Source organism: Marmota flaviventris, chromosome 1 (genome assembly GCF_047511675.1).
Source record: "Marmota flaviventris isolate mMarFla1 chromosome 1, mMarFla1.hap1, whole genome shotgun sequence".
Lineage (NCBI taxonomy): Eukaryota > Metazoa > Chordata > Mammalia > Rodentia > Sciuridae > Marmota > Marmota flaviventris.
Genome location: NC_092498.1, coordinates 150496515 through 150523633, shown reverse-complemented (window position 1 = coordinate 150523633; position 27119 = coordinate 150496515). Strand labels below are relative to the sequence as shown.

Here is a 27119-nt window from a genome sequence, read left to right as displayed (position 1 = left end):
AGGTTGTCCTTCCCACCTAATTAATTTCTGCCTTTCATCAGTCTCTTGGAATTGATCCACAGTGCTGAAATACTTCATGTTGAAACCTCTAGTCAGGACTAGGAAGCTGTCTAGAAGAAAAAAGTGACATGAGGAGAGTGGTGTGACCTTTAAGGGACTCCCAGTGATTGTTATTTACACATGTCAAACAGAGGGTAAGGAGATGTTTAAAAGAAACCTTTGTCCCTCTCCTACATGCAGTGTTGGTGTGCAAGTGTATGTGTATGTGCATGTATGTATGTAAGTAATTAGGCCCCTCCACAAGCACTGTGTTTACTATGTGCCAGATTTCAAGCAGGTGCCTGCAGGATTGTAGCATATCTCCATCTTGACAGCCACATTGCAGGCTTGGTTGTGTCTTTGTATCTCTGAGAGGAAATCAACTGAGGGGAGACTCACATCTAAGACTCACACTAGTTGGGGCAAAGCTGAAAAGAGTGCAAGTTCTGAGTCTCTTATACCGAGGCCAGACATGAAGCTAATACAAGGAAGTCCCTGTGCCAGGCTGACCTGAGTGATTCCATCTGAATGTGTTTTCTTACTTGGAGGTACCTTAGAGGAGGGCCTAGGTTAGCAGGGTTGTTCCAGGATGGTTTGGTCCTTCACTTTGTCTGGCTTAGCTAGCCATTGGGATATGTAGCAGCTCTGTTGAACTAAGACCCTCTGCCTGTCTTACTCTGTCACTTCAGAATGCCACTTCAAGGAAGTACCTCAGAGGTCAGAGGCCTTGCCCTTCTCTGTGGTTCTTTGGCCAGAATATGGTCACATCCATCCAGGTATTCTATCAGCACTATGCCAGGTACACAGGATACAGGTCACATTAGTCAGTTAAACAGCCAAGGGTTGGGATACAACCAAAGCTAGCCACAAAGAGGTAAGTTTGCCTGTCCCAGAGAGGCCTGGCCTGGTCAGGGGTAGAAGGCCTTCTTGAGGAGTCAAAAGAGCCAATATCTGAGGGGTGCATTGGTTTACTGTGAAGGGCCTGGGGAGACAGGACAAGTGGGAGACTTGGTCTGATATTCATGGTGTAGATGATGCACCCCACCCAGCCCCACTGACAGCATGAACACAACTGCCAAAGACCCTCTGAGGTTGTCCTGTGTCCCCCAGGTTGTAGGCTGTGGGCCTTCTCAAGAGTCATGGGTACCATAGCCAAACTCCCTTCACGGCCGTTCATCCTCACCCACCATGTTGTTACCGTCTGTTGTGTGCCATCTGTGCTCATCTTCACCTGTTCACCCCATACTGCCTTCACCAATATTGCCCGTGCTGCCCCTAACCCTGACCACACTCTGTACTCCAGGCTTTGTCTTTCTGCTTGCACCTGTCACGGCTCGCTTCAGGGAACAGCGCAGACCGCATGCTCAGCCCTTAGTCCGGCTCCCTGCTTCCCCTATGACCAGAAGCACCTTCATATTCACTGGTCCTGTGATTTGGAGAGTGTGCATTTGATGTGCTTGGCTTCTGTTGATGACCCATCTTCCCAGTTCTGGCTGGATGCAGAGGCAATTGTGGCCTCTACCTGACCCTCACCCATCCACCTGCTGAGCAGGTGGCTTAGTCCTATATTTCCATTACTTTGTTCTTTCTTGTTTTACGAAAAAATTATAATAACAACAAAGGCAACAGACTCAATACCAAATTCAAAACACTCTGTGCCTATAGTTCATGGAGACCAGGCTGCAGAGGGCCAGGAGCTGCAAAATGCTATCAGTCCTGAAAGGGTAGGCCTGTCCTGGTCTCTGCCCAGCAACCTCCCTTTCTAGGGTCAAGGGTAGGTCAGTTTCTGGTAAGAACACTGCCCTCCTTTTCAAAGTGGGAGATAATCCCAGGGAAACTCAGGCTGTCCTGCTTATTCCCCACACTGTGAAGACTGGGAAAGCTGTCAGAGAACAGAGCCAATTGCCCCTTGGTCTCCTCTTATTCTTACCTTTCTGAAAATACCTTTCTGAAAACCCCTTCAGGCCATAGCAGGTTATGGCATTTGTTAAGCAGCTGCTGTATGCCAGGTATAGAAGAGGGCACTGTGGAGAAAGCCAAGGTGAGGGCACCCTTATCTATCCTGCCAGGTTGGATCTTCAAGTCTCTACGTTTTTCTTGGGGCACTGGTTGTACCAGCAGATGGCAGGAGTAAGTTCTGGGGTTCACAGGTTGAGAGGACTTCCTGGAAGAAATGTCTATAGGTAGAAGTCTACAGGCAGGGGGAACAAAAACATGGAAGTTGAGAGTCTTTCAGTGTCTGGACACTATGATAACCAGAATGGGTGAAAAAGAGACTGTGAGGAGAGAGTTTGAGAAAGCAGCTGAGCTCTGAGGGATGGAACTTCTTCCTGAGGGTGGTAGAAGAATGATGCAATCACAGGGCCTTTCTTTGACTCAACAGCAAGCAGACTCTCTGCAAACATTCATCAGAAGAGCATTCCTGGGAAGCTCACCAGATGACTGTGGGGCACTGGCTCACCTGATACAGCTGTTCCTCTGCTCCTCTGCCATTTGTGTCCAGAGCAGGCTGCCCATCTTCCTTGGTTAGGAAAACCTGTAAAGCCTGCCAAGGCCTCCCTAGTCAAAGTCTCCCCTGGCTTGAGGTACAGGTTGAGAGAGACAGTGGGGCTGTCTTCTGACCATGCCCCCAACATCAGGCTCCAAGCAGGGCAACACCACTGTCTGAATGTGTTGGGGCTTCCAGGTACCTGGGCTACTCTGTCAGCCCACAAGCACTGGCACAGAGAGGTTGGAGTGCAGCCTGGCCTCCACAATAATGCCTTCCTGCCCACCTGCTGCCTGCCATGTGTCTGCCTCTGTCTCAGGGCTCCTGGGTTTTTGATGTCTATTCTCTTTGGCATCTGTTCAGTCTCCTTAGCTTGCCATGGGTACTTCCATTCCACATAGCCAGCCCTGCTCCTGGTAGCTGTCTCTTTTCCTGCTGGCTGGCTGGCTGGCTGGCAGGGACCTACTGCAATAGGTTTTATTCAGTTGAAAATTTCTTAAAATATTGATTCCACCCGAGTTTATGGTTTTTAAAAACCCATTGTTTTCTAGTTGGCAGGACATCTGTGATCTTTTTAGTGTTCACTAGTCAGAGTCACTGCAGTCTCTGATGGTACAACCACACATTTTTTTCAGACTCTAATTGACCTGAGGTTATAGAATCAATGGCTATGGCCAGGGACAGTGGTGCATGCCTAGAATCCCAGCAACCCGGAGGCTGAGGCAGGAGGATCACAAGTTCAAAGCCAGCCTCTGAAACTTAGTGAGTGAGGACTTAAGCAACTTAGCAAGACCCTGTCTCAAAATAAAAAAGTTCTGGGGATGGGGCTCAATGAAGCACCCCTGGGTTCAGTCCCCAATACCAAAAAAAAAAAAAGAATCAATGGCTGTGAGCTGTTGCCAATCATACTTGGAGCAAATGGCACAAACACATTTAAGGAGATACTATAGAGACTCACATCTTATAACTGAAGAGCTCTTATAGGCTAACCTGAGAGTCCTGGGAATGTGCAAGGAATTTGAGCTGAATCAAACCTGGATGAAGGAAGACTCAGAACAGAACCTGTTCTCACAGTGAGTGGGACAGGCTGCCTTTCTGTCACCAAGCCAGGTTCTTCTGTATTCATAGCTAGCTGTCATTCCTTTGGATCCCACCCTGGAAGTGCCGAGTGCCAGAGTTTAGAAGTAGGCCATTTAATCAGAGGTGGCTGGCACCTACACCTACCCCTAAGGATTCAGAGAAGAAAGGCTGAAATGGCCCATGTATTTCAATGTGAAATGTTTTGGTTGATTAACAGTAAGAGAATCAAATATTTATAATCTTGTCCCAAATATTAACTACTATGAGCAGTTATGTAGGCAGGTTTTTAAAAGAATGTTCTGAAAAGAGCAGCGCCAACCTGCAGCTTGCTTGCTGGTGCCAGTTGTCTTTCCTCTTGGCTTCCAGGCAGCTCCATAAATAAATCCTCCCTCAGATGGTAAGACTAAAGTCGAAGCTGTGATGTAGGTGATCCCTGGGGGGGGGTCTCCTTAAATGAACCCATCTCCTTGGTAGGCACTACCCACCCACCCCATGAGAAGTTTGGGCTGCATCTATCTCGCCTATGTCAAAAAGGCTTTCCGTTGGTCTCCTGCTTTGTCTCAGGACCAGAGATCCAAAAAAATCCCCACTCTGACCCCTCCACAGACCCTCTAGGTGGGACTGAGGCAAGATAATAGTACTACCTGTCTCTGTCTCCTTACTTATGGCTTTGCTATGCCTCTGCTGGGCCAGGTAAGACAACTGAGAGTCTTAGCCACCAGACTTGCATCGTTTTCTTGCAAAGCATCGGCTGACTCACTTGGTCTTCTGAGTGCTCAGCTCAGGCCATAACACACAGAGTTGTTTGCCAATCCCAATTGGAACCTCAGCTGCCAGAATCCTAGATAAGGTCTGTCATACTTGGACAGATTCACAGAAGAGGTGGGACTAGAATTAGGCCTGGAAACTCAGCTCACAGTGAAGTGGAAGCTGTCTGTGTATTCTCCAAGCCAGAATTCCCCCCCTGCACTCACCTGTATACTCCCCACATTCTTTTACCAGTGCACATGGACAATAAGAGCTTGCCTAGTTGGGACCAAGCTGAATTCAACTGTTCAGAAATTATTCAGTGAATCAAGAGAGTGAATTCTTGCTCAAGGGCACAAGGCTGATGGGTGGGGACCCACTCCAGAGGTGTCTTTACTCCTGCCCTCCTAAAATAGCCCCCCATTTCTAGCTTTCCCTGAGTACACTGGCCCTTCTGTGGTTTGTGCCTGATGACCTAAGAGATTACCCCACAGAAGAACCTACTGGGAGTGGGGAAAGGACAGCAGCATCTTCTCCTGCCCCTCTGTGGATCCTCCCAGGGTAGGGGCTTCCCACATCAGGAAGTGAAGGCTGCCTTGGGCTTTATGCCTCAGTTCAAATAGCCCTCCTTGCTGCCTGCCCAGCCAGCTCATTTATCTCTGAGGGTGTAAGTTTGTTCTGTTTGCTAAGAGCCTCTTCCCAGCACTATGACTCCATTGTCCTCCCTACCTCATCTTACTCCAGTCCTTAAGCTATACCATCTGTAGCAGTCCAGCTGATGGCAGGAAGAAGGACCTTTTCACATGCTTGCAATGTTTCTGGCAAACTTCCCCCACCATCTGTCTGTCTGTCTAAACCTGCCTGAGGTCCTCAATCAGCTGTGTCAGAGAAGGTCTGATTTCCCTGGAGAGGTAGAGGTAAATAGAACCATTTCATTCATCTTTTTTACCCTATTGGTGTTTAAAAAAAAAAAAAGAAAAGAAACTTGGTTTTCCTTTGAGTGGCTGACTTCTTGGTGTCACACCTTGGGTTGCTTCTTGGTATTTAAAAATAAGGATCATTTTAAGTTAGCTTGTGCCTACCCTATCAGACCAATAAAGACCTTAAAGGAGCAGAGAGAAACTGAACCTTGAGCATTGAGTCCAAATGGTGGTTCTCATTTGAAGAAATGCATTTGTTCTCTATTTCTGAAGCATTGCAAGTCCCCAGTGTGTCTCATGGTGCCTCTACCCCAAGGGTTGGTAGGAACTTTGGCTAGCACCTCCCCTATCCTCTTGCTCCCCAAGCCTGCCTGGTGCCCTTAGCATGCATAGCCCCTGCCTCATCAACTCTGCTCTAGCACTGTGACCTGTAAGTGGCACCTCAGAACTATGGTGGCTCTAACCCATTAGTAGTGCCTTCTTCAGGGCCACTTAGGTACTGTGGTCACCCTGGGAGGAAGGCTCATTTAGAATCACCACAATGCCACTGCCAGCCTCTGCTTCAGGGGCTGTCAGAGAATTAGATGTTCTGGGTTCTTGCACATGTCTAGAGGCTCAGGAAGGGCCTGGGAAAGTGCCATTTACAGTCCCGTCACTGCTGGGTCTCTCAGCTCTCATGAAACCTGCTTCTCTGCTGTGGGTGTTATTATTTTATTTTATTCTACCAGGGTACTTTACCATTGAGCCACATCCCAACCACATCCCATTTTGAGACAGGGTCTCACTAAATTACTTAGGATCTTGCTAAATTGCCGAGGCCGCCCTCGAATTTGTGAGCCTCCTGCTTCAACCTCCTGAGCTGCTGTAATTACAGGCATGCGCCACCATGCCCAGCTATGGTTATTATTTTAAAAGAGGCTAAGGCCAGGTATGGTGGTGCACACCTATAATATCAGTGACTTAGGAGACTGAGGCAGGAGGATCATAGGTTCAAGGCTAACCTCAGCATCTTAACAAGACCCTGTCTCAAAAATAGAAAGGATTAGGTATATAACTCGTGGCAAAGCACCCCTAAGTTCAATCCCCAGCAGCCCCTCCCCCGCAAAAAAAAGGAGGTTCAGGAGAATACTCACTCAATTGGCTATTGCTCCTCAGGGAGTAAAAGTCCCCAGAGTGCATTATTATTAGAACATTGGGACTAAATACCTGTTTGCTTAAGCCAGTTCTTGGTTTTCAAAATGATGACAGCTGGGGTTCCACCAAACTGACTATTCCTTTAGGCCCAGAGCCCAACAGCTTGTGACCAGCGAGCTCGTGGGGCAGCATGCCAGTAGGTGAGATCATCTTGGCCATGCTTGCTTCCTGGAGCTTGCTGCAGGGTGTACTGATCAGCCTGCAGTGACTTCAGCTTGTCTTGTGCTATCTGAGGAGAGCTGGCCCTGGTCTGATGTTCAGAGAGACATCAACTGCAAGAGCACGACCTCTCCCATCTTTTGGAAACTGAGGCCTCTCAAGAGTTGTCCAAGTCATCAGTATTCTCACTGTCAGGACCAGAGAGAATGCTACAGGACAGGATGGGTCATTGAGCCATCATTCAAGTGTGCTAGGCACCAGGCCATACCCCTGTTGTAATCCCATATGTGTCTGGCAGAGGTTGGGAGACCATGAAAATCATGTTAAAAAGCATGACGTAGGCCGGGCGAGGTGGCACATGCCTATAATCCCAGTGGCTTGGGAGGCTGAAGTAGCTGAGGCTGATTGCAAGTTCAAGCCAGCCTCAGCAGCTGTAAGGCACTCAGCAACTCAGTAAAACCTTGTCTCTAAATAAAATACAAAAAAGGGCTTGGGATGTGGCTCAGTAGTTGAGTGCCCCTGAGTTTAATCCCCAGTACCAAAAAAAAAAAAAAAAAATCATGAATTAGGGACTTTAAAGCAGCAAAATCATTCAGCCAGGTTTAGCCAGCCTATGTCTGAGTGTGGGACTGAGACCCCAAGTTTGGAGCTCCTGCAATTATCATATATGGCTTCTGGAATAAAGGGTCTCTATTGTCAGGTCTTCCTTTTTATAGGGACAGAAAACAGCTTCCCCACCTCTCCTGAGGGAGAAGGGAAGGGATCCCCTTAAAAGGTTTGAAATTTTTCAGGACAAACCTGCTCCTAACTCCCATTCAGTGTTTATGGAGTCTTAGGGTCACAGGTGGCTTCACAAGTAAGCATAGAACACCTTGTTGAGTGTAAGTCAGAGAGGGTCTATCTAGTTGGATCCCTGCTCCCCAGCTTGGGTCTCACATACCCTATTCATGTTTTTCTAGCAGCCCAACTGATACTTATGACACATCAGTTACTAAGCAGTGAATATTACAAAGGCAGCTATGAAAGACTGCAACTATATTGTGCTGCCTACAATGTCTGTCCCCAGCTCTTGGATATACGATGAGACATGGGCCAAGAGGGCAGAGCAGATGTATGTGCTAAAACATCAATATCAAGTTTTTAAAGTAACTAAGCATAGAGCTGGAGGGTCTTGGGACTCTACCTTTCTTCCTTTGTCCTCAGAAGCCTATGGCATGGACCTCTTAGAAATATGTGACTACAGTTTATAGATGAGGCAGGGCCAAGGTCTCACAACTTGTGAGTAACACAAGAGGAATTTTTGATTCCTAGTTCATTGAGCATCACCTTCAGATAAAAGTTCAAGGCAAAGCACTTTAATTTTTTAATGGTTCTATTTTATCTCTATTATTCATTTGTTAATATCTGGGTTTTTTTAAAAAATATAGCTTTTGCCTTACGGTTAACAAAATACATCTCTAACAATAGTCTACCTTCAAAAGATACTGTACTACTTCATGAGCAATGTAAGAGCCTCCCATCTTTTAGACTGTTTTCATTCATTTTGCTTTTACTTACGCTACTGGCCTACACATTGCTACTGTTTTGGTTTAGAAAGTGGTGTGGTATTTTAGTAAAATTAGAAATAAGAGGAAAGGTCTTTTATATATTTACTGTCACTTTAACCATTTATGGTTAACTTTGTTTCTCTGTGTAGATCCAAGTTTCTGTCTGGTTTCATATTTTTTTCTATCTCAGGAACTGCCTTGAACATTTTTTGTAACTCAGATCTACCATTAAGAAATCCTCTGTTTTTGTTCATCTAAAGAAAAGCCTTTGTTTCTCCTGCATTTGGGGTGTGTGGTAGTTTTACGTCTTCATGTAGAATTTTGAGTTTTTATTTATTTATTTGCACTTTGAAGGTAATGTCTAGGGCTAGAGGTGTGGCTTGGTAATAGAGCATTTGACTGGCATGCATGAGGTCCTGGAAGTCATTGAGAGTTTCTGTCTTTGGCTTTCAGCAGTTTGAGTAAGCACAGATATGATTTTTTTTTTTCTTAATATGTGTGCAGGAGGTCTTTTCCCTGTTTGGTGTTCTTTGAACTTCTTGGTAATTTGATGTCTTTCATTATGTTTTTTAATTGTAGTTGTAGATAGACAGAATGCCTTTATTTTGTTTATTTTTATGTGGTGCTCAGGATCGAACCCAGTTCCTTACACATGCTAGGCAAGCGCTCTGCTGCTGAGCTACAGTCGAAGCCCCGTCTTTCATTATTTTTGATGGTGTGTTGAGGGGTGGGGGTGGGGCTGGGGATTAAACCCAGGGCCTTGCACATGCTAGCCAAGCACTATAGTCATGTCTTCAAATGTTTCTTTAGTCCTGTTTTTCTCTCATCTCTTATGGTGAGCCCAATTAATGGGTTAGATCATTTGGATACTCTTGGATATGCTCTTCTGAAACACCCATTCTGCCACTTTTTCTCTTGGTGTGGATTATTTCTGTTGACTTAGTTTCAAGTTTTGCTTTTTCCTTCCACAGTTGTGTCAAGTCTGCTAAGAAGTCTGGTAAAGGCAGTCTTCTCTGTTAACATTTTTTCTTGTTGTTGTTATTTTCCCTAGCGTCCTTATTTGACTCTTGCTTATAATTTCCATCTCACTCCTAAAATTCTCCCTCAATTCATGGGGTGATGTTTAGGTTTCCACTATAGCCTTTAACATACTAATCATATTTATGAATCATATTACTCTGAGTTATTTTAAATTCCCCATCAGGTAATTCTAACATCAGGATCATCTCTGAGTTTGGTTCTATTGATTGTTTTATCTCCTAGCAACACTTTTTTTTTCATTCTTTTTCTTTATTTTTTCTTGGTATAGGTATCTTTTAATTTTTATATTTAATACCAGATATGGTGAAGGAATAAATAAACTGAAATAAATAACATTTATGCTCAAAATGGTCCTTCTTCTGTTTCTAGGCTATCAGGGGAAGTTGAGTTAGGTTAATAAGAAGTTGAGCTGGCTTGGAAGTTGTTTTGCTTTGGTTATCTTAATTGCACCACTGGCTTTGTATTCCCCTTGTGTTACCTTGTACTTAAAGTGGGGTCTAGTTTGCCCAAATTTTTTTTAGATGTTCCAGTTCCACCTTCCACATTAGGACTTCATGTGCACCTCAGGGAGAATCTCCCTGCCTGCTCTTGCCTGCTCTTGCCTGCTCTCTTGCTACTCAGTGCTTGCTACTGTGGGATAGGGGCAAGGATAGCTCTCTGTTGTCTTGGTCCAGCCTCAAGACTTAAGCAGCCTCTCTGTCCCTCCATCTTGAGGGTGGGGCTTTCTCAGTGATTTGCCCCTCCCCTATTAGTAGGTTTCCTGCCCTTCTTCAGGGCAGAGGGTTTTCTTTGCCTTTCCCCTATACCATGAAGTAACAAAGTTTGCTGCCATTCCTCCAAGGCCAGAGGCTTTTTTTTTTTTTTTAATATTTATTTTTTAGTTTTCGGCGGGCACAACATCTTTGTTTGTATGTGGTGCTGAGGATCGAACCCGGGTCGCATGCATGCCAGGCGAGCGCGCTACCACTTGAGCCACATCCCCAGCCCCAGCCAGAGGCTTTTGACCTTTAGAGAAGAAGAGTCCAAATCAGACTCAGATCTTTCCCACAGCAGCTCCTGCTCCTCCCTCCAAGTCTGCACTCCCAGAAGGGGGTACTCGTACCCATATACATTCTGCTAGTCTTCCTCCCACACCAGTCCCTAGAGAAACCCTAGGAGAATAGCCAGGAAATGAGTACAAGCTCCCTTTGTGTCTGTGACTCTGAGAGATCTAGACTCTGGTTCTAGACCCTACCTGGCCTTTAACAGTAGGTTAAAAACATTTGCCTAATTCTTTCCCACATGTTATTTCTATTATCTGTATATGATAGAAATACTATATAATGATGCCTACTATGCATCTCTTCCCACCTCCGTGTTCACCAATAGCACACTGATAGCTTACAGTTGGTCATGGTGGGAATATTTATACCAAACAAATGAGTAAATGCTACAAATCAGAGTCTTTTACTTCTCAGAGCCACTTGTTGACAACATTTACTAAACTACCACTGTTTGGGGAAACCTCAGGAAGGTTGACTATGGAGATTGGTGCCTTTGGCGAGTGGCTCAGGGGCCTCTGGGATGTTTTGGATTCAGCAGGGTCAGAGTGGCTGTGCTCAGGCCATCTCCTTTGCAGGGTAGTTTCCAGAGCGGCAGGGAGATTTCACCATGGGGAGGCCTCTCCATGTTAGAAGTGGTGTGGACTCATGCTCCCGCCCTCTCTCCCTCCTTCTCCCCACCAGACCGAAGCCAGGACAGCACAGCCGTGGCGCTCTCAGACTCCAGCTCAACGCAGGACTTCTTTAACGAGCCCACCAGCTCACTGGAAGGCTCCCGGAAACCCTATGCAGAGAAGAGGTTGCCCATGCTCAGTGCCCAAACAGGACCAACTGGTAAAGACCTTCAGGGGGCCACAGATGAAAGAGGTATGAAGACCTAAGTCAGTAAATTAGAACTGTTTTGGTGTCCTGTGGCAGTCTCAGCAGTGCTGAAGACCATGGGTCCGGCCTGGCTTCTGTCTTTATGCCTCTAGCTACTGCCCTAGGACCTTGATTGGTCAAATTACTCACTTTTCTGGGCCTCCATTGTTCTCCCTGTAAGATGGTAGTGATCTCAGTGCCCACTTCCAGGGTTCTCATTAAACAAGGCAGCTCCTGAAGGTGCTGGCACAGAGCCTGGTGCACCATGTGTGCTCAGTGACATTTGTTGTTGTTACTATGACCCCCACAGCCTAGCCTGGGAAAGCCATGTCCACAATGTCAGTATGCCCTATTTTTTTCCTCCTTGGTAAATGGTTATTTTTAAAAAAGTCCTTAGATTCTAAATGTCAAAAATGTGTTTTCTTTTTAGTCTAAATCACATCAAGGCTCTAGGAAAAAAAATCTCCTTTTCTAGACAGACATGTTCTTCCACAGACATGTTCTTCTCCTCTAAGCCTAGCTTTTCCTGGGAACTGCAGTGGTAAAATTGATCAACTTCTTCTTTTAGAATAGTTGATGTACCAAGGAATGCATTGAGTCTGTACCCAGCAGACAGCCCTGATTTAAGTCCAGGATATACCGAGCACTCTTAGGATCCCCAGACCCCTTTTGTAGAAATCAGTGGGCAGAACCCCACCTCTGGGCTTGCTGGGAGACCACAGGCAGGTCAGGGAATTTCTTGTGCTACTCTAAGGTTTTAGCTGATCAGCCATGGATTTTTGAAAACTATCCCAGTTTGGCGAGAGCCAGGCATACAGGTGCTTACCAAACAATAGCAACAACAACTCTATTCTTGGTTGTTCTGGGCCAGACACTGCTTTAACTCATTTGGTCCTCTTAATCACCCTAGGAAGAAAGCAGTATGACTGTTTCCATTTTACAGGTGAAGAACCTAAAATTTGGGGGACTAGGGTTGTGGCTCAGTGGTAGTGTGCTTACCTAGCATGTGTGAGGCATTGGGTTCAATTCTCAGCACCACATATAAACAAAAAAAGGTCCATCAATAACTAATAAAAATTTAAAAAAAAAAAAAGAATCTAAAATTTTTTCATTTGCCTGAGGTCAGGCTTAGCCACTATCCTGTGCTGCCTTCTCCAGGTGAACTGGAAGGGAGCAAGGGGATGATAGCCTAGTCACTGTGTTGATCCTAGATGGGAAGATTAAGATTTGGGAGCTCACCTGCAGGGGCGGCAATGGAAACAGAGCAGGAGGTGAGGCCTTATCCAGCTCTCTACTCCATGCTAGCCTTTGAAGGGGTGAGGCCACACCCGCTATAGGTGGAAAAAGTGACCCGATTAGCATCAGGTAAGAGATATGGAATCAGGGGACTGACTTGCCAGATGGATTTACCTGCACCTTCCCCATCAGAATTGAAGCCACTGCCCTGCCTTCTCACTAAATAGTTATTTGCTATCCCCAGGCAATATCAACACTCTGTAAACTGACAGAAAACATTGTAGGAAATTTAGAATGGGAAGGAACAAGTAATTTATCATCTCTACACTATTATACAGCATTACTGATCCTAAAAATCAGATTATTTTTACTTTTGGACAAGCAAGACCGATCATCTCTGTCTTGTGCCCCATGCAGCAGTTAACTGATATGGATGCTGTTGTCATTGTGAGCCTCTCTCTCTACCATGTGTGGGATGAGGGTCCTGGTGGGGTGAAGTGGGGATTGAGGCAAGAATTTTGGCTTTGATTCACTCTAGCTTGTCCAGACCTTTCTAGATTTATAAGGAGCATCCTGCTTCTTCCATTCCAGTGGTTCAAGCCGCAGTGTTTGGGGCTGGTAAAGAAAGGGTAGAAGCGAGTTATGACTTTGAAATGGTAGGCTTGAAATGAAGTATCTTGCTTCCACAGACATGTTCTTCTCCTCTAAGCCTAGCTTTTCCTGGGAACTGCAGTGGTAAAATTGATCAACTTCTTCTTTTAGAATAGTTGATGTACCAAGGAATGCATTGAGTCTGTACCCAGCAGACAGCCAGACAGTACCTAGTGCTGAGTACTCCTCTAGGCTTGGCCTTGACCAGTGGTAGCCTCTGGCACACTCTCCCCTGCATTCCTAGTGGGCTATAGTCCTGGCCACCATGATCTCTAGGCTTGAGTCCCTCTGTTTCTAGAGTTAAGGCAAACCAAGAACCTCAAACATGCTAGGCAAGTTCTCTATCACTGAGCTGCATCCTCAGCCTTTGAGCAGCTTTTGGCCTCGCTGAAAAAGCCAGAGCTTGGGTCAGTGCTGCATGTGCCCTAAGTGTCCTACATACCCCTCACCTTCCAAGCATGCCCTCATAGGCAACCTGCTGCTTCCTTCATGGCCCATGTAGTAGGGCACAGGCCCTTGCTTACATATTTTGTGTCCATTATTGAGTAACAGGATGTAACAGGTACAGGTCTGTACCAGGCACTCAGTGCTGAGGGAAGCAGGAAAGAGCTGCCAAACATACCTTGCCTGGCTCTGAGCTGCACTTCTTCCTACTGTGTCCTGTGGATATGAGCTATCCTCCACACTGGTCTGTACCAGAATGCTTGAGGAAGGAGGCTTTGCAAAGATGACTGCTGCAGCTAGCTGAAGCTCATCTTTGCAAGGATCAGAGTTTTTATTTTTTTTAATAAAAAATATAGTGCATTCAGCACTAGGTACTGTCTGGCTGTCTGCTGGGTACAGACTCAATGCATTCCTTGGTACATCAACTATTCTAAAAGAAGAAGTTGATCAATTTTACCACTGCAGTTCCCAGGAAAAGCTAGGCTTAGAGGAGAAGAACATGTCTGTGGAAGCAAGATACTTCATTTCAAGCCTACCATTTCAAGGTCATAACTTGCTTCTACCCTTTCTTTACCAGTCCAGAATGTGAACATGGCAACAGTAAAGATTTATATTTTAATAGAGGAAAACATTGCCCACAATTTCACATTTAAACATGTGTGGTCCATGCAGTATACATCACAACCTGCCATACTGTAGCCACATATTCCCCCTTCCTGATCAAATGGAGGCCTAAATCACGGGCAGGGCAGGGTGAGGAGTGCTGAATGTGGGAGAAGGCTGCTCACCTTTTGTGGGGGAACACCCTTACTGGGCTTTTATCTCAGACTAGTGGAATTTGGATAAGAAGATCTTAGCAGTCAGGAGAAAGAAATTTGAGGTCTTTCTGTTAGGACAGATTTTGGCTTAGGCTTCTCTGCTGTTGGTATCTCTACAAGACATGTAGCCACCTCAGGTCAAGCTTTTCCATAATGAGGACCCTGAATTCAGGGGGCTGTTTATGCACATCAGCCCACAAGCTTTACTAGAGATCCTTTCCAGCCTTCCCAGGTAGCCCACCGTATACAGCCACTACTCCACTCTGGTGGGGGTCCTGTGTTCTGGTGGCCTTGGCACCTATATAATGTTGTTGACTGTTCTTGTCAGCAACAGATCCCACCCAAGACTAGGTGGCCAAAGGATGCATTTCTCTTGCTTTCTATTGAGAGGAAGAAGTCTTCCCAGCTTCTTGCAGCTAGGGTTAGCACTAAACCTCCTGATTAGGAAGCATTTTGTGGCCTTGTTAACTTTTCTGACCCTCTTCCTTTCATCAAATAAATGGAGAATTCTGTTGACCTGTGAGGCTTATTCAGCAGTGGGAAATAGAGGCTGTGGATGAGGCAACTGCCTCATTTCTCCTCAAATTTTATCTCCCTTTGAGATTGCTCTTTTCTTTGTTTCTCGTGTATCTTCAGATATGTGTTCTGCATTCTGTTTGGTTTAATTCTTGCCCTCTGCCTACTTTTTTTTTTCTTTTTCTTTTTTAATAAAAACTGTATTCTTGTGTCTTTGTGTTTGAGAACTTAGTGCCTTTTTTTGAGCCCCTGGGTGCTCTGCATCATCATCCAATTTTTCTATTTCCTTGGGGCCTCAGGGCTAGGCCCAGAGCCATTACTCTTACAGTGTATGTTGAGCCACATTTCAAACATACTGGAAACCTGGCACACTTTTATGTAAAATGCCAGTATCCCCTGCAAGATGATGCCAGCCTTAAGCTGTGGGACCTAAGTAGCGTCCTGAGCCCACATGAGAGATTATAGCATCTAGACCAAATAGGACTTCCTGGTATTCAGTCATTCAGTCTGCTTCATATGGTGAAAGAGAGTAGGTCTCAGTTAGGCTCTGGGCCACTGGGGAGGGAAGATGTTTTTATGCCATCACTCTGCAAACTCTATCCTGAGGTGGGGAAGCCTAAGAGAGGCCACACCAAGTAGGGTACTGAGAGATACAAGTAAATGGGTGAGGAAGTGTAGAGAAGAAGGCAGTGTTCCAGGAAAAAGAATGACAGGGCAAATGCAGGGATACTGAAGGAGGTATTCTGAGTAGCTGGTCTCAGGGGAGCTGAAATGGCTGGTAGCTGAGGGGAGCACAGTCTCAATAAGAAGTGCAGTGATCGTCAAGCTTGCCACATACCTGATGTTCACCTGATTGTGTTTATACTTGGTATGAAAGGAACTTAGGACCTTAGTCTTTGCCCATACAAGAGACTCCAAGTGCCGCACCTACAATATATAGAGCACTGTCAGAGGCGTCAATCAGAAGGCAGACTGCCTTCAGACTGGTGACCAGTGGTAGCCAGGCACAGCTGCCACAACAGCTGACTCTCTGGCCCCTTCCAGGCAAGTTGTACAAGATGTGCCAAATTCCCAGTGCTAAAGGAACTACCAGCCAAAGGCCCTTTGTCCCCACCCCACTTCCTTCCATCATTTTCTCCTGAGCCAGATAGCCTCCTCAATCTGTAGCTAAGGAACCTGCACCTCAGGGACTATTAGCTTGAGGCCACCCAGCCTCTCTTGTCATCCTGGTACCCAACTTGGGTTTCTTCGGCTGCCTGACTCTGAGGTCCCTAATGAAGGAGGACTAGATGGTCACATTCCAGGCTTGCATCAAGTTGGGGCCTGTGTATAAGCACTCAATTCACATTGGAGTCTGGAGAGTGATATTGAATAGATTTGTGGGCTGAGATTCTGAGCAGAGGAACAGATATGACACTTGGTGAGACTTTTCCTGGCTCTTTTATTTGATGGTGGTGGTGATAGCATCTGCCCTCTTTGGGCCACATTCCTATTGCACCTACACCATCCCTGAAGGTGGGACAGCCTATTCTGCCAAATATTCAGTGGGGAGGAATCAGACTCCAGTTTATAACTCCTGCTCTCTATAGCCTCTGGGCCCTTCTGCTGCATGCCAGCTGGGATCTCCTGTTTCACAGGACAAGAGACCATGTGGCCACAGAGGCCTAAACCAGTGGTGGCAAAGCCAGCACTCAGCCCTTCACCTCCCACTGCTGGGTCCAACATGGGCACTGAACCAACTCTTCCAGTCACCTCACTGAGTTGCCTCCACCACTGTTAATAGATTGCTGCATGAGCAGGTCCTAAAACCAGGGTGACTTTCTTTTGCTTCTCAACTGTAGGAAAGACTGAGGAGTCCTCAGAGAGCACAGAAGGCTTCCGGGCTGCAGAACATGGAGTCCAGAAACCTGCTATAGACCCCCTGGCCTCTGGTTGTATTCCTGTCAAGGCCCCAATGTCCACACCTGCTTTGTGGGATGGGAAGAAGAGGGGTGAACCCCCAGGGGAGCCAATGGCCTTCCCCCAGGGGCTCCCAGCTGATGCCGAAGAACAGCGCCAGTTCCTCACAGAGCAGTGCATCGCCTCTTTTCGCCTGTGTCTGAGCCGCTTCCCCCAGCACTACAAGAGTCTCTATCGACTGGCCTTCCTCTATACCTACAGCAAGACCCACCGGGTGAGTGGACTTGGATCTTTTTCCAGGGCAGACAGATAGGTAGAACCTTTACAGATTGGAGTTTTGTGATAGGGCTCTGGTGGCTCTCATGGGAGGGATGGGAGAGGAGGGAATGGCCCTGCAGAGACAGGACCAACTTGTCCCAGGCCCCAGCCCTCCAACTATCTTTTGCAGTGGCTTCCTTGCCGTCACCCTTCCCTGGGGTTCACCTCCCAGGCACAGCTGCCACAACAGTCTTCAGGCTATTTCACGGGGGCTAGGTGTTGACAGCCTTCTCTGGCTCCTTTTAGAAAGCAACAGCTGTGCCTCAAGCTTAAGTGCCCCCAAGGGCTTCCCAGCCAGACCTCTTCTATTGGCATTTAGCATTTGTGGAGAGACTGAGGTGACTTCTTTTTTTCCTTCACTCACTCCATACTTACCCAGGAGGTAATGGAGAGACAGTGCACCTGGTCATGGCACCTGCCCCATGTAGCTACGTTCTAAGTGATTTAGAACATTCAAATGTGCAAGCAAAGCATTTTGACCAATATTACAGAGAAAATAACAGGACACAGGCATGGGGGTAGTATAGTAGATCTGTGAAGGCATCTGTGCTGAGACCTGTGATGTAAGTAGCCGGTGGCAGCAGGCTAATTGAAAAAGAGAATGTCTATCTAGGATCAGCAGCCCCCAAAAGTAGATATGTGGTTGACAGCTAGAATGGGCAGGCAAGCAGAGAAGCCTGTGGGGGTCTCCTTGGGAGATTTGGCTCTCTGAACTCAGGCTTTTCTCCTAGAGGTCTCCTACTGTTGCCCCCACCCCCCAAGCCTTCCACCTTCTCTGTAGGATGTTTAAAGAACCAGGAAAGGCATTTGGCCAGAGAGATAGACCCTGGCTTAGCACTGGTTACTTTACAGAATTCTGTTTGGGAGACTAGGCTCAAAGATCCAAAAGGGTACATGCCTTATCCCCTCAGTAACTGATTGCTCATAGGGCTTGACCAGTTTCCCTTAAAGTTGGCCTCAGCAGGCCTGAGGAAGGAAAAGATCTTGTTGTCCTCAGGGCCTTGGCCTCTGTGAAGTGTGTGCTGGCAAATAATAGCATGTTATGGCTTTCTCCATTACCCGCTGCCTGTTGCTGCTGCTCATGCCACATAGGAGCCTGGCCCACTCACTGCCTGACAGTGGACCACTGCCTCACATGGCAGTGGACCTTACCTCTCCACACCAGGCCTTCTGTATCAAGAATGGCCTGAGTTTTAATAAACTCCAACCATCTTGTATCTTCACTGATGAAGCAGTTTGCAGACCAGAGGGACAAGGACTGAGACATCATCCCCACCCCAATGTGATCATTGCCTTAGGAACTTTCTACCTTGTTCCTTTTGGGAATAGCAGAGCCCACTGCAAGAGCCCTCTTGTGTCTCAGTGAGAGGAACATTAGCAATCATCATTGGGTGTTCCCCTACTTTCCCAATGTAGCTGGTGTCAGCTCTGAACAAGACGCAACCACTTCCTGGTGCTGAAGCTCTTCCCTGTGCTGTTGCAGGGCACCTTCCCCAAAGGAGATGATAAAATGGAATTTGGAGAACAAGATGGTTTGTAAGGATGAGTACCTGTGGAAGTGAGGGGGAGAGTGCAGGATTTGTTGGGAGGAGAGGTGAGCTGCGATGCAGGCCCCATGATGTCCAGCCACCCAGCCTCTGCTTCCTGCTAAAGGACTTTATTTGGAGCCTGAGGGAGCTGATATACATTAAGTGCTCAGCACAGTACCAGGCAGAGGCTGTGGTGATTATATCCTGTCCTCCTCATTTGATGAGTTTTTTCAAAGTAGAAAATGGTATTTATGTCAAATTAAAGTAAAATAGAAGGGGGATAACCACACTTCTACCACTCTAAAACAAAAGCTATTTCATGGCTCTTGTGCACATGCACTTTTGATTGTGTGCTTTTGAGGCACTATTTGTTTTAGGGCCTATATGGCAGGGATCATATCCCCTTTACATTACATCTGGGAACCCAGGCTCAGTGTTATATGGGGCTGGGTTTCAAAGCCAGATATTGGCCTAGATGGCCTTACTCAGGGCCCAGTTGCTCCATTACCCCCACTCTGTTAAGTGTGTCTACCTTAAGTGTGTCTTCCCATTTTGCTCTTTTCATATATGTCCCCAGGTCATTTTGGTCACTCTGTGATGGTCCGTGAACCATCTATGGGTCCATGGACCCAGTAGATCCAGCCATTCCCATTAGTAGGGATAGAGGCTGCCTAGAACTATCTGCCCCACTGATGCCTGTGGCCCTGGGCAACTCCCACAGTTGTCACAGTTGTTTCTTCCAACTCTTCTGTTAGTTATGTTCCTAAGTTGGTTTCCTTGGTTTTTAGAAGTGAAATGCTGGCCTTGGTTCTGAGATAGACCCCTTTTGTGGCAGATTCTCCCTTTCTATAGCTACACTGCCAACTCAGAACCCCAGGCATAGCCAGATGTGTTTCTGGTAGTCTCCAGGCCATCAAGTGCACGCCCTGGAACCTGATTGCTTGCCTGGGCCAGCTCCCATTAGCTTCTTTGTCAGCTTTATCCAGGGACCTTTGCCACCAGTTGACACCACCAATTTGAATGGCAGGTTATTAGCATCTAGATCCACTAAATACCTAAGTTAAAACCATACTGTTACTCAGGATATGCCTGTGTCCTGGGGACAGGGCCTGAGTGTCAGCTCTGCTGGTAGCAGCTTGTCCACAAATCTGGTGACACAGCTCTTTCTGTTGCTGACTAATTCCAAACCATTAACTGGCAGCAATGACCACTTTTCAAACATAGCTATTTGGTAACAAACACTTCACACTGTGTATATTTGAAGACAACACACTTCTTCATAAAACTTTGCCTGTGGGCTTGACAGTGACATTTTCTGGTTGCTGTCTTGTGGCTCAGTGGCCAACTGGAGTGCCAGAAGTCTGAGTCTTCAGAGGAACCCAGCAGATAGAGCCTGCTCAGGCCTGATGGTTGACTCCTGTCCCCTTAGATCTTTCACAGTGCCTCAGAAAGGGCATGGTTTGTTTCATAAGGATTTTGAGAGAAAGAATGTGGGTTCTGAGGCTGCACTTTTTTGGGGTTCAGATCCTGGCTTCATAGTGGGAACTTTTGGAGGCTCAGTGAAATTCTGTTCCAGGAGAATGCTGGTGATATGCATATGGAATTATTGTGATAACAAAGTGAAGGGTAGGGTTCCATGGTAAAGCAGCCAACAGCTTTTCTTCCCTTCTAATTAGGGTGGGGTCTCAGCATCTCCATGGCTGCTTGCTCTTCTGCCAGGCCTTCTGAGAACTCCCTGCCTGGGGCAGAGTTGCCAAAGGCCAGTATGCACCTGGAGGACAGCAGAGAAGAAAAACATGCCTACTGGCAGCTAGTGATGAGTCTAGGAAGAAAAATAAAGTGGATAAGGAGATGGAGGAGGAAGTTTGGCTATTGAGTCAGGGAGGTCAAAGAAGACCTATCTAAGCAAAGACCTGAATTACCTGATGGAGACCTGACAGCCATGGGTCATCAGGGCAGAGGCTGCCAGGTGGATGGCACAGCCAGCATGCCTGCCTTGATATAGAAATGGGTCTGGTGGGAAGTAATAGGCAAGAAGGAGGGGGAAGAGGGTGTGGTCAGAGGCCTGCTGGGGCCTAGTTAGGCAGGATGAATTGTGGAGACGTCATTCCAAGTGAACTTCAAGCCATTGCAACAGAGGTGTCATGTAGCTTATATATATATATATAGTGAAAGATATTTGAGCTGCTGTGAAGACAGTGAAGGGTCAATTTAGAGAGCCTTGCCAATCAGTGTATTCCAATTTCTTACGTTTAGCTTTTTCCAAACATGTAAAGTCTAATCACCTTTTTTTTCCAATGATTAAAAGGATCAATCCACCAGGTCTGGGATTGGGATATATGTATCCTTCTGTTCTTACCCTCATGTAGTTACTGATGGGCATGGAGGTGTCCTGCATTTTGCTGGGTGAATTCATATGAGGATGTATCCTCAGCTTTGTGAATGTCCCCAGCTCCATCAGAGTTCCCCAGAGTCTCCTGGCTCATGCAGCTCTGCACTCTGTAAGCTCCAACCAATTCCCCTTAGCCTGGGGAAACCAGGGCAGCGGTGGCTCCACAGGCTAAAGCCAGGACTTCTACCCATTCCTGATTCCTCTAATTGTCTTGGAACCCCTGAACCCCATCCCTTTCTTCAGACCAACTCCTGAGATATAACCAAGTAAAGAGCTGAGCCTGCCATCACACATGCTAGGCAGAAGGCCACTCTGCAGAGTCCCATCTGTCTCACAGAGAAACTGGTCCTCCTCCCAGAAGCATGCCAGGTAGTTCCCACACTTGGTATCACCATGTAGGGGTCATGGAACCCGGCCCTTATGAGCCCCACTCTGTCTTTCATAGATTTGTGAGAGAAGAGGTCATTAAGCAGTGAGTGAACCACTGTGATTGGTTGTAGCAGAGGGAGAGCTCCTGGGAGCAGAAACACAGGCAGAGCACATTATCAGAACCACCTACATGGTAGGACTATAGGTGACCCCCTGTTAGAGATACCAGGGTATTGCAGGGAATCAAACATCTGCTCAGAAGTAGCTTAACAAGGCGAATTTTACTTCTGCCCACTTGGGTGGGCAGTCCACCTGTTTTTATCCCCAAGGCAGCACTGTCCCTTGCTCTGAAAGGAGGAGCTTGGGGTTACAATCTATACAATTGGCTAATTTTAAAATTGGGGTGGGCTAAGGGAAGGGCTATAAGTTACAGTGGCTATAGTTGGATCTCAAAATGGCTATGATTGGCTCTTACATCCCAATTAAGGCTAAAATACTATATTCTGAAAATAGACCACCAAACTTTCTATTTCTCACACCCCAAGGACAGTAGCCCAGTTCTCCTGTTTCCTGCCATTAGCAAACATTGCTAAATCACTACTTCATGTAGAACTCTTGGTATAGTTAAGGACATAGGCTACCCTGCTCTAAGCCTTGATGTCCTGTATGAAAGGAAATCCTCAGGGGCTCCCAAGAACTCTGGCAGTTAGCCCAATGGGTAACGTATTGAGACAATTAATGGTAGGGTGGTACATGTTAGTAAGCAGACAGTTGAAGTAAACCCTGCAGTCATGGACTGTCTCACTAGGGGAAGCCCAATGCTGGCTTTGGGTGGGGCCTAGGCTGCCCTACTCATGCCCTCTGGCCCCCTGTTGTCTCACTTGACACGTTTCTTCCTTGTTTCAGAAACTTAGTTTATGGAAGGTTTCCAGCCTCTTTCTAGGCACATAATATGTAGTCCTCTCCTTCCCTGATCTACTGCTGGCCCTTTCCTGCCTTTGAGCCTCAGATTGTTCCCTCGGCCTGATGCCTTCTTCTTTCCCATTTTATTTGTTTGTTTGTTTTTAATTTATTTATTTATTACTGGGAATGGCACCCAGGCATGCTTTACCCCTGAACTACATCGCCATCCCTTTTTATTTTTGAGACAAGATCTCACTACACTGCCCAAGCTGACCTTGACTTATGATCTTCTTACCTCAGCCTTCCAAGTCTGTGGGATTACAGCCATATATCACTGCATCCAGATTTCTTTTCCGTTTTCTGAAAGCATGAAACCTGCTCATCTTCGTTTCATGCTCCCCACAGATATCTATTGCATCCCCTCTGTGGGCTCTAAACTGATAGCTAACCCTTTGAGGAGCCACTAGTGAACAAGTCAGTCCATGGCCCTCTCCTCAAGGGGTTGACAGCAAACCTGTCAGTGCCACTGCACAAGGTGGCAGTGATGCTGTGGGGACAGTATTGTGGGAGGCTGGGTGGGGGTCAGGCAAGATGGCACCAGGCTGAGGGATGACCTGTAGGGACTCAAGTGGGAGCAGAGGCAAGTGGGACTAGAGGACCATCTAATAGGGGAACAGGGAGGTGGCTCTCTCCCTCAGACTTCCTTGGAAGAGCCAATTTTTTTTTTCTGCCATGAATATATCATCCAGGAGATGTATACCTGGGACCTTACCTCAGGCATACCAAGGGGGGCCTTCATTCTTGTGTGGCCCACCTCCATACAGCTGTAGGTCCTACCTGATGTTAGGGAACAGCCTGCTGGGCATGGCCCTCTGTTTCAGAAGCTGAGAGGCTAGCAAGCATGGGCCTCACAACCAGCAAGCCAAGAGTCTGGATTTGTACTTTTCTTAACCTAAAGATGGAGATAACAGTAAGTTCAGCCTGGCCAGTACAGGCTTGTAGGCCAAGAAATGAAGAGGGTGTTGGGAACAGATGGAATATGAGGTGATGAAAGTGTAGGCCCAGTGCTAGGAAAGATAAGCAAGGGGCCTAACGGGGAGGAGAGGACTGATTGGCCTGAGAGAGTGGGTATGATAGAAAGGATAGGGGATCCAGGCCCAGCTGTGCTCCCTGCAGTACCTCCCCTGTAGGATAGGTAGCACTGCCCTATGGTGGGATGTATGGCCAGGGTTCTAGTTCTCACTATTTAAGCACACTGTGGTACAGAACATAGAGGGAAGGATGCTAGCTAGGAAGCTGGTAAGAAAGGATTCCTCTCAAGGCTGGTAAAAAGGCCCCAGAGAAAGTTTGAGGAAGCCAGGTCCATGCCCATCCTCTCTCCCTGTCCCCAGCTTCACCAGAGGCACCATTGCCCAGGGATCTTGGGCCTGAGCACTATTGCCAGCCCTTTGAGTCTAAGGCAGCTTTATTTCTGGCTGTGAGTAGGGGTTTCAGATAAACAAGTCAGAGCTGCTTTTGGGGGTAGTAGGAGGTCCCCCCAATAGCAAATGGGTACTGGGTCCACGTGGCAGGTTTTCAGGGTTGGTTAAAGGGAGAAGTCCCTCTGTGCCCATTTTGAGCAATCTGAGGCCACACTTCTCCTCTCAGCCACCTCTACTAGATAAGAAATCAGTTCTGGAGATACATTCCATAGCTCAGTGGTCAAAGCCCATGGCCAGAACTGCCTGGAGCTGTGGGATCGATGTCTGCAGAACTGCTGCTCATCTCAGTTTGCTAGTGCAGCCAGGAAGGAGCGGACTGCCTGCCTTCCCCGTGGGCGCCCTGAACAGCCCACACACTCCTTTCCAACCTACTTCTTGTTTCCCCAGAACCTCCAGTGGGCCCGAGATGTGTTGCTAGGCAGCAGTATCCCATGGCAACAACTGCAGCACATGCCGGCACAGGGGCTCTTCTGTGAGAGGAACAAGACCAATTTCTTCAATGTGAGTACTTTGCCTTGTTGATTTCTGAGGCTTCTTGCTGCCACTGCTTTTTATTGAAGGCACATGAATCAACCCTCTGGGCGGGCATTCCCAGGGCTACAGATTTGCAGCACCTTCAGAGGACAAGCAGGGTGGCGCAGGTGAGAGTGCACCAGACTCAGGCATGGGGATGATTGCTGAGCGACTTCTGGCAAATCACTGTCCCTCTGTGCACTGGTTTGCTGTCTGCAGTGAGAGCGGAATGGGTGACCCTGGTGTGTTCTCTGGAGTCCCAGAGAATAAGGCGGGCAGTGGTGAGAAGAGCTTTAGGTCACAGTCCTGCTCCCTCTGGAGCAGTTCCACCTCCCACTTTGTAGTCTTGGGCACCAAGAGATTCTGACTACAGGTGACTCTACTGCTTAGAAAATAAGTTTGCCCAATGCTGGGCTTTCAGTACCCTTTTAGCTTTGACATTCCATGTGGAGTGGAAACCCACTCCTTAGGCAAGAATGGCCCACTGCCCAGGCCTGTCTGCCTCCCATCCCAAAAGCCCACATCTGTCTTCCTTGATACCCTGCCAAGCCAAACCCTTCATCATTTGTTCTGCCTTTCACAGACAACTGGCCCCTCACTCCTCTACCTCCAACTCCACATGCATCCTCCACCACCCTTCCTAGCATGGCCAGATCCCAGCTGAGTGGCTTTGATAAGTCACACAGTCCCTCTCACCTTTGTTTCTTATGTATTTTTCCCTGGTTTTCCAATATTCATAGAGAAACTGAAAAATGGAGTCAGCCTGAATTGGAGCTAAGAAGGGCAGTTCTCAGAATATGACAGAAGTTGGTTCTCAGGTCCCATCTGGCTAGGTCTCAGACTGTGACCTTCTGAGTCTGGTTGGTACTCCAGAACCTGGGAGTCCTATATCTGTGCACCTCTTTCTTTTGGTATTATATACAAATAGTAGCTGTCTTTGGTAATCAAGCAACATGGTACAAAGGAGTTTGCCATGAAAAAGAAGTATGCTCTCACCCACATGCCCAGGCCATAGCCATACCCCACAGGAGTTTACTGTTCTTTGTCCCATGTGTGTCCTTCCAGAGGACATCTGCCTTTTGTAAGCTAGTTTGCATTTTAAAGAAGTAAAAGTACATATTTGTGCCCTCCCTCTGTTTTTTTCATTGAAGAGCATGTCTTGGAGAGTGTTTAGCACTTGCTCATTCTATTCATTGATTGAGATGCTGAGGATCAAACTCAGGGCCTAAGCAAATTCTTTTCCACTGAGCTATATGTCTAGCCTGCTCAGTCTTTTTAATAACTGCACAGGACTCTCAAAATATGAATGCCCTATAGTTTATCTGCCTATTCCCTATTGATGGGTATTTACATTATTTTCAGTCTTTTGTTTCTATAATGTTTTAATGTACACCTAATTTTACATTTGTGGGAGCCCATTTATAGGATAAATACTGAAATCAAATTCCTAGGACAAAGGGTATGGTACCTTTAAAGTAGATAACCACTCTCCAAAGAACTGGCCCACTTTCCTTTTAGACTCACGTTTTCAGACCTCATCAGTTCTATATTACCGACTTGGAAATATTTGCTCCTAAGTAGATGGAAATGCTATCTATCGTGTTTCATGTATTATGAGTGAGATTGACGATGATGATATCATGTTAAGTTTTAACTTCTGTTTAGTTCTACTCATGTTCATTTGTCTGTTGGATTATTGGTTCTTTTTTATTTGATATAATGAAGTGTGCCCATTTGGTAACATTTTTCTGCAGTTGATAGACCAAGCAAATTTTTTAATTACCATGAGCTCTTGGGTTTACTTACCTTTTAAAGTGGGTTTCCATTACCTTGCCTCTCCTTGAAGAGTAACTGTAGGAACCAAGTTAAATGATGAGGTGGTATTCCTAATCCAGAATCTGGCACATGGTAGGTACTCGAGAAAATGGTTTCCTTTCCTCCTCTACTATTGGTGCTTTGCCCTTAAAGACAGTGCAGAAATATTGGAAGGAGAGGCCCAGCCTTCATGCCTGCCTCATGGGTGAGGCACTCAGCCTTTCTAATGCTGAAGTTAAGGAAACTGGTACCTCAGGTACTGGGTCAAATGGAGCACATCTGAGCTGGGGCCCTGTGCTCCAGGCCCCATTCCCACTAGGCTTACTCCTGGCAAGTTCCCTCATAGTTTCTGAGAACTTCTAGAAAATGAGTCCTACAGAAACACATTTAGAGGTTGTGTCAGCCAGAAGCCTCTGTAGAAAGCTGGACTGGTGTTTTGAGTGGTTTTTCCCTCTTCTGGGTCAGCTGCTTGTTCTTCCAGCAACCTGCTGTTTTTACTACCCTCAGCATCCCTCCCAGCCCCATCTGCTTTTTTAGCCTGGTGCCCAGCATGGCAGGAAGTGCTGGGCAGACCTTGAGCAGTCAGCACACAATTCTGTACAATGTCTTTTTCTAGGTGTGAGGAAACTGTTTACTAACATGTTGATGGAGGAATATATAGGACAGCCCTCAGACACTACTGGGACAAAACCATGTCTCTTGACAGATAGAGCTCTGGAATCCCATCTCACAGTGGTCCTTTATTTCCTGTGTCTGAGGACATCCTTCAAGGCTCAGTAATTGTCTTTGGACCCACTAAGATTTCCCAAGTCCACTTCTAAAAGCTCAAGGCCAGCTGTAGGTCAGGGTGAGCTAGCTGGCCCACCTTCCCTCCAGTGTGCAATGGGGTTTACTGCTTTGTTCTGGGGAAGGCAAAAGTGAGGTAGTAGGGACCAGCTCTTTTAAGGAGATTTCCTCCTTAAAAGGAGGTAGGTAGAGGTTGAGGGGCAGGGTTACCACATGCCCTGGCCTGCCATTCTTCCAGGCCCACTGACCTGGACCATTCATGCTTCCCAGCCTCAGTGCCATTCACCCAACTATTTAGGCAGCCCCCTCATCTATCCCAACAGAAGGTGGGAA

General features: G+C 46.8%; 1 protein-coding gene across 6 annotated transcripts in view; it reads left to right on the top strand.

Moving 5' to 3' along the window:
* Positions 1-27119, top strand: part of Cabin1 (calcineurin binding protein 1) — a 138045-nt gene that overhangs the window by 69941 nt on the left and 40985 nt on the right. For 5 of the 6 annotated variants that reach the window (XM_027923205.2, XM_071617540.1, XM_071617554.1 and 2 more), the window contains 3 exons: positions 10940-11122; positions 16623-16954; positions 24060-24173. In XM_027923205.2, coding sequence (XP_027779006.2) covers positions 10940-11122; positions 16623-16954; positions 24060-24173 — 629 coding nt within the window. The remainder of the gene's footprint in view (positions 1-10939; positions 11123-16622; positions 16955-24059; positions 24174-27119) is intronic. The other variant, XM_071617559.1, reaches the window with a different exon arrangement.